Source organism: Pelophylax lessonae, assembly GCF_965119305.1.
Source record: "Pelophylax lessonae genome assembly, chromosome: 13".
NCBI lineage: Eukaryota > Metazoa > Chordata > Amphibia > Anura > Ranidae > Pelophylax > Pelophylax lessonae.
The window spans coordinates 47,390,793-47,398,744 of NC_138780.1; the positions used below are offsets into that span (position 1 = coordinate 47,390,793).

Consider the following 7,952-nt stretch of genomic DNA (forward strand, 5'->3'; position numbering starts at 1 on the left):
GAGGGAGCTGCAGGGGGGCTGTACATAAGGGTTGCCACTACCCTTTTTTAATATGAGATTATATATATATATATATATAAATATAATATTTTATAATAGGTGTCATCCCTGCCTGTCTTCAAATTAAGCTAGCCCGCTGGGCTGAGCCTCGGGAGATCCCAGGTGATGTCAAGAGGAAAGGACTTCAGAGAGAAGAGGGCTTCAGCTACCCATTGGCTGAGGAGGCAGCAGGAGGTGGGCTGCACCGCCTCCCATTATCTTCTCAACCAATAGGTACACAGGATGCGCTGTCCATCACTGTGCACAAGTTATGCCGAGGACTTTCTGTGTTGGTGTGAGATGGATCAGCTCTGCAAACTGCAGCAGTGATTGAGGTAAAGGAGAAGCAGGCGAAAGAGTGTTTTGCCCAAACAGTAATTAATTTGAAGCTGGTTGTCCCCCCCCCCCTTTAAATAAAAGTCATTGTAATGCCACCTATATTACTGTCGTTTTAACAGGGTTACGTAATTACATAGTTAGTCAGGTTAAAAAAAGACACAAGTCCATCTGGCAGTGCTGTATCTTGGCCTAGGCCAACAAGGCCCAGGCCTAGGCCGGCACTTTGCAGGGGGGCAGCAAAAAAGTGGGCACTGATAAGCTTCACTGATGGGGCTGCATTAATATTCTGCACTAATGGGCTGCACTGATGGCCACTGATGAGGCTGCAATGACTGCCACTGATGAGGCTGCACTGATGGCCACTGATTAGGCAGCACTGATATGATGCACTGATAGGCTGCACTAATGGCCACTGATGGGGCTGTACTGATGGCCACTGATGAGGCCACACTTATAGGCTGCACTGATGGCCAGTAATGAGGCTGCACAGATAAAGCTGAACTTATGGAAACTGATGAGGCTGCACTTATGGGCACTGAAAAACTGGTTGTAGTCTGTGGTTTACAGATAACAGGGCGGATCATAAACATGAAGGGGTGTGGCCTTTGCCGGAAGGGATGGGTCATATTTAAATTAGGGGGTGCCCAAGTTTAGTCCGGCCTAGGGCAGCACAAAACCTAAATACACCACTGCCATCTGGTTCAACCAGGTTAAAGTAACCTTAGACTTGTGCAGCATACTGCAAGTGTAAGCTTACTGTTTCACCATGTTAACCACTTTAAGTCTGGAAGGATTTGCCCCCTCAATGACCAGGCCCTATTTTGCGATTCGGCACTGCGTTTTTTTAACGGACAATTGCGCGCTCGTGTCACGCTGTACATAAATAAAATTGATGTCCTTTTTTTTCCACAAAAAGAGCTTTCTTTTCTTGATATTTGATCACCTGTGCGATTTTTATTTTTTTGCGCTATAAACAAAAATTGAGCGACAATTCTGAAAAAAAAAAACAATATTTTTCACATTCTGCTATATAACATTTCCCAAAAAAAAAGAAATTAAAAATCAAAATTTCTTAACATTTTAGGCCAATTTGTTTTCTGCTACATATTTTTGGTAAAACAATTGCAATAAGCGTATTTTGATTGGTTTGCGCAAAAGGTATTGCATCTACTAACTACAAGTAAAGATTTATGTCATTTTTAATATTTGTTTTTTACTAGTAATGGTGGCAATCTGTGATTTTTAGCGGGACTGCGACATTGCGGCGGACAGATCGGACCCCTAACTGACATTTTTGACACTTTAGGGGGGGGGGGGAACCAGTGACATTACTAAATATACACTGTTACTGTAATAATGACACTGGCAGGGAAGTGGTTAACACAGTGGGTGATCAAGGGGTTAAATGTGAGCCTAGGGGAGTGATCCTAACTGTGGGGGGTTGGGCTTTTGAAATGATCTCAGAGACCTGTGCTCCTATATAGAAGGATCACAGACACTTTGTGATCATTCCAGGAAGAAGAACAGTCAGCTGTGTTTACAGCTGAACGTCCTTCTCTCTCAGTTGGCAGCGATCCCAGGTGGCAGGTGGCAATTGGGGCCACCTGCCCCGTGCATCGGAGTCCCCGCTGCCGAGTTGGGACGGGAGTCCGCTGTCTGGGGGGGCGCGCTCGCCCCCTAGCTGCAGGTACGCGACCGACGTATACCGACGTCGGTTTGCGCAGGAGGGGCTGCCTGCCGCAGTAAAACTGTGGTGGGTGGCTAGGAAGTAGTAAATTAGAAGCTGGTGGTCCCCCCCTTTTAATAAAAGTCATTGTAATGCCACCTATATTACTTTGGTTTTAACAGGGTTAAAGTAACCTTAGACCTGTGCAGCATACTGTAGGTGTAAGCTTACTGTGTCACCATGTTAAAAAGACAGCAATAGGAGAGGCTTTACAATGACTGTTATTAGGCTAGGTTCAAACTAACCAATGCTCTGAAAAGCAATCCACGGTGGGTTGCTTTTTAGAGTACAGCATTTTATAATGGGAATAATGTGCCGCAACTGCAAACCAAGAGTTTTTGTTCACAATTGCAGCACGTTCCTATTGATTTGAATGGCTGTGTTTGACTTAAAGCGGTAGTATACCGCTTTTTTCCACTTTTAACTACAGGTAAGCCTATAATAAGGCTTACCTGTAGGTACAATTAATATCTCCAAAACCGGCATGGTTTAGGAGATATTTGCACTGCATGCAGCCGCTCACGCGAGCGGCGCATGCGCTCTGAAGGTGGACCTTCAGCTTTCCATGCCGGGAGCTTGCCAGAAAATGACTCCCGCGCACATGCACGGGAGTGAAGTCATCGCGGCTCCGGCCAATCACAGCGCCGGAGCCGCCGAACCTGGAAGAGACGCAGAGGGATCATGTCAGCTCTCACAGCGGTGTCCAGGGGTCCGTGTCGGGGCTTCGTTCTAAGGTAAGTAATACATAATGAGCTAGTATGCGATGCATACTAGCTCATTATGCCTTTGTCTTGCAGGTTTTTTCAGGTTTACAACCGCTTTAACTGCTTGCTGGCATATACAGCAGCATCAAGGCAGCTCTCCTGCGCAGGATCATGTACCAAGTACTTAGCTCCCCCCACACACCCCCGCCACTCCGGCTGTGCTGCGATTGGCTGAAGCACGAACCAATCAGCAGGTGCAAACAATCAGCTGTGGAAATAACAGAAGAGAGCTTTGTGTAGGTAAACAAACACTGGTCTCTCTTCTGAGAGCAGAAATGTGCTGTTTCCTTTCTTCCTGCAAAGCACATTGCTCAGTAAAAGCACCTCACACAATACACAGTAAAACATGTTGGCCACACATTTTATTATCCTAGATGTTAACCCCCAAAAAAACGTCAGTTAGTGTCCGATTTGTCCACCACAATATCGCAGTCCTGCTATGAGTCTCTGATAGCCACCATTACTAGTAAAATAAATAAAGAAATAAATGAATGAAAATTCCATACGTATATCCCATACTTTTTGGACGCTATAACATTTGCTCAAACAAATCAATATACACTTATTGGAATTTTTTTATTGAAATTTTACTCAGTGACAGTTCTATCGGATGCGGATGGTAGGCGGTGACCCGCACTGTGATGGAAAAAATTACTGCATAGAATACTTTTTTTTTTACTGCACAGCATCAGCACAACACCACAATGTAGTGGTGAGAACCAGTCACAGCAGAGACAAGGCATTTTAATATAATTAAAACTAGGGATGATCGAACGGTTCGGGTCGACCATCGGTTCAACCCGAACATTGACTGTTCGAAATTCGGCCGAATTTAGAACTTTTTGCTAAAAAAATCAGAATTCGGCAACCAGAACCGACCAAAATGCAATGGGACAGGAACTGGGCTTTAAAAGCCTGTGATTGGACCAGAACCATCAGTAAAAGCCAATAGAGGGGGCAGGAGGATGCTAGGAATGTGATTGGAGTGACTAGGGGGTCCAGAGGCCAATCAGTAGTGAATACGCTGTGGAAGAGAGCTGAAGCAGTTCTGTTACTCCTGCTTCAAAGTGTCATTTAGCAATTATTAGTGTGAGGAAAGGGATATCTAGTGTAGTTAGGGTACTATTTTCCACTATAGTTAGATTTAATAATCTAGTTTCTGTAGGGAAAGTGTCAGGGTGACTGTAATGTAGTGTAGGGTTAACTGACTCTGACTGCTATGGCAGGGTGACCAAACCCTTCCATTTCAGGGTGACCGCCATAGAAAAAAGATTGTTTCTATTAGAATGGCATTCAAGCAGGATAGTGGCTTCGCTCCTTTCACACCTGGCCGTTTTGTTGCAGGTGTTTTATTGGGCTTTTTTGTGGACGTGTTTGGAGGCAGGCATGACATCTGAACTTCCGTGTAGGGGTATATATACACACACACATATATGTATATATACACATACACATATATAGGTGTGAAAGTAGCAGAACCCTATGGCTGCGCTAATGGAATTATTAACAGCCATAGGACTTCGCTCCTATCACACCTAAATGTGTGTATGTGTATAAATACATATAAGTGTGTGTGTATATATACCCCTATACACAAGTTCAGATGTTATGCCTGCCTCCAAAGACGCCCAAAAAATGCCCAAAAAAAATGCCTGCAACAACACACCTGGGCATTTTTGTAGCAGGCGTTTTTTTGGGCATTTTTTGGGTGTCTTTGGAGGCAGGCATAACATCTGAACTTGTGTATAGGGGTATATATACACACACACTTATATGTATTTACACACATACACGCATATAGGTGTGATAGGAGCGAAGTCCTATGCCTGTTAATAATTTCATTAGCGCAGTCATAGGGTTCTGCTACTTTCACACCTATATATGTGTATGTGTATATATACATACATGTGTGTGTGTATATATACCCCTACACAGAAGTTCAGATGTTGTGCCTGCCTCCAAAGACGCCCAAAAAATGCCCAAAAAAACGCCTGCTACAAAAACGCCCAGGTGTGTTGTTGCAGGCGTTTTTTTGGGGCATTTTTTGGGCGTCTTTGGAGGCAGGCATAACATCTGAACTTGTGTATAGGGGTATATATACACACACACTTATATGTATTTATACACATACACACATATAGGTGTGAAAGGAGCGAAGTCCTATGGCTGTTAATAATTTCATTAGCGCAGCCATAGGGTTCTGCTACTTTCACACCTATATATGTGTATGTGTATATATACATACATGTGTGTGTGTATATATACCCCTACACAGAAGTTCAGATGTCATGCCTGCCTCCAAACACGCCCACAAAAAAGCCCTATAAATGCCTGCAACAAAAAGCCGGGTGTGAAAATAGCGAAGCCACTATCCTGCTCTACTGCAATTCTAATACAAACAAACTTTTTTTTCTGGCTCTGGCTATGCTACAGAGCTGAAACTTCACAGGTACACTTTTTAGACCCCCCAGACACTAAATCCAAAGAAATCTCATTTTTTTTTCAATAATTTATTCAATAATTGGCTCTCTATCAAAAATGACAATTTTTAAGAACTTTTTTTTTGTGTGATTAATAGTCCCTGGGGCATGACCCAGAACCCTAGGCACTTTTTATGGGCATTTATTGGGTTTTAGGGCTTCAAAATGGTGTTTTTTGATTACAAAAGTTCGGGTCCCATTGATTTCAATGGGGTTCTGAAATCCGGGCCGAACTTTCGGGAAGTTCGGGTGTTCTGGTCGAACCAAACTTTTCAAAAGTTTGATCATCCCTAATTAAAACATTGATTTTATTGAATTATGAAAATCCTTCTGTTTGGTCTATACAGTCCGACATTTCTTTTTCTTTTTACACATATAAAATTGTGGATGATGGCCACAAATTTCACAGGTATCTTTATAACTTGTGGTAGGACTGTGCTGGAATAGCCGCCCAGTGCAGTTCCACTGCACCTAGTGTGAATGAACCCTCAAGCCATCCTATCTCTACAACAACTAAAAGGTTATAACATGTTTTTTCCGCATTTTACCTTTTTTATTTGTTTTCCAAACTAAAAGTCAAACAGAAGAAAGGGAAATTCTTGCAAGGATATTCCATCATTATATTCATGTTAATGTCTGAATGTGTTAGCTTTAGTATTTACTGCAACTAACAAAAGTCAAATGAGTTGGGAAAATTGTACATCAATTACGTATTTTGTGTTCCTTGGTTTGACTGACATAGCGAGGCTTCAAGAGATCTTGTTTGCATTTTTCCTGTTTTTTTACTTGATAAACATCATAGGAAACCTATCTATCATGGCTGTCACTGTTAAAGAACCAAGCTTGCACACTCCTATGTACTCTTTTTTGTGGAACTTGTCATTACTTGACATTTTCTATTCATCAGTAACAGTTCCCAAGATGCTGGTTGATTTCTTTTCAAATTATAAGGTCATCTCTTTTGCTGGCTGCATCTCACAGATCCATTTCTTCCATTTCCTTGGTAGTACAGAAGTTGTACTGCTTACAGCAATGTCCTATGACCGATATGTGGCTATAGGAAATCCTTTGAGATATTCCCACATTATGAATGCTAAGCTTTGTCGACATCTGGCTCTGGGTTCTTGGATGACAGGGTATTTCCACTCACTCCTGCATACAGTGATGACTGCAAAGCTTCCATTTTGTGGACCAAACCTTGTGAATCACTTTTTCTGTGACATTAAGCCCGTGTTGAAGTTGGCTTCTGCTGACACATCTCTTAACGTGAAGCTTCTCACAAGGGTTACCGGGACACTGGCCACCATCACTCTGCTTTTAACTCTTCTATCTTATCTCTTCATAAGCAAATTCCTCCTAAAAATAAAAACAACAGAGGGTAGAAAACGTGCCTTCTCCACCTGCAGTGCTCATCTTATTGTCGTAATCCTCCTGTATGGAACAGCTATATTTACATACATACGACCTTCGACACAAGATTCTTTGGAACAAGATCGAGCTGCTGCTGTTCTTTTTACTGTAATAACCCCAGCGCTAAACCCAATCATATACACCCTGAGAAACAAAGACATGAAGAAAGCGATGAAAAAATTTGCAAAAAGTTTAAAATTCTGATGCACCTACAAATGAATGTATGTTCTATAACTGACCATTTAACAGTAACAATTTTTGGGGGAATAGAGTAGTGAAGGATTAGAGCTCCTTTAACCACTTAAGCCCCGGAGGATTTGGCTGCTAAAGGACCAGGGGTTTTTTTGCGATTTTTTACTGCGTGACTTTAACGGACAATTGCGCGGTCGTGCGACGCTGTACCTAAACGAATTTGACGTCCTTTTTTTCCCACAAACAGAGCTTTCTTTTGGTGGTATTTGATCACCCATGCGATTTTTTGATCATGCGCTATAAACAAAAAAAGAGCGTAAATTTTGCAAAAATAACAATATTTTTCACATTTTTTTATATGAAATTCCCCAAAAAAAAAAGTAAAAATCAAAATTTTTTAACATTTTTCGGCCAATTTGTTTTATGCTACCTATGTTTGGTAAAAAAAATCGCAAAAAGCGTATTTTGATTGGTTTGCGCAAAAGTTATCGCGTTTACTAACAAAGAGAAAGATTTTTGTCATTTTTGGTGTTTTTTTTTTTAACGCGTAATGGCGGCGATCTGCGATTTTTTTTCGGTACTGCGACATTGCAGCGGACAGATCGGACCCTTGACTGACATTTTTGACACTTTTGGGGTTACCAGTGACATTACTGCAGTAATCAGTGCTATACATATGCACTGTTACTGCAAAAATGACACTGGCAGGGAAGGGGTTAACTTTATTGGACAGGGAGGGGTTAAGTGTGTCCTAGGGGCGTGCTTTCTACTGTGTAGGGACATTCCTATTGGTGTAAAAGCAAAGATCAACCGTTCTACATAGTAGAACGGTCAGATCTTTACTTTTACACAGGGAGAACTGACAGGCAGCTTGTTTACACAAGCTGCTCTGTCTTTCTCCCTTCACAGGAGCGATCGCAGTGTGACTGGCGGACATCGAGTCCGCCGGTCACACGCACTGACTTGCCTGTGAACGAGCCGCGGCGGGCGCGCGCCTCGGCG

The 7,952-nt window shown here is 42.4% G+C and overlaps 1 protein-coding gene across 1 annotated transcript in view; it reads left to right on the plus strand.

Annotated features, from left to right (window-relative positions):
• The window catches only part of LOC309569170 (olfactory receptor 12D1-like), a gene marked incomplete at both ends in the record, with an annotated part of 28,808 nt that extends 21,846 nt beyond the window's left edge, over positions 1 to 6,962 (plus strand). The window contains one exon of the mRNA XM_082274930.1: positions 6,330 to 6,962. Within this exon, the coding sequence (XP_082131056.1) occupies positions 6,330 to 6,962 (633 nt within the window). The remainder of the gene's footprint in view (positions 1 to 6,329) is intronic.
• Positions 6,963 to 7,952: the final 990 nt, after the last annotated feature.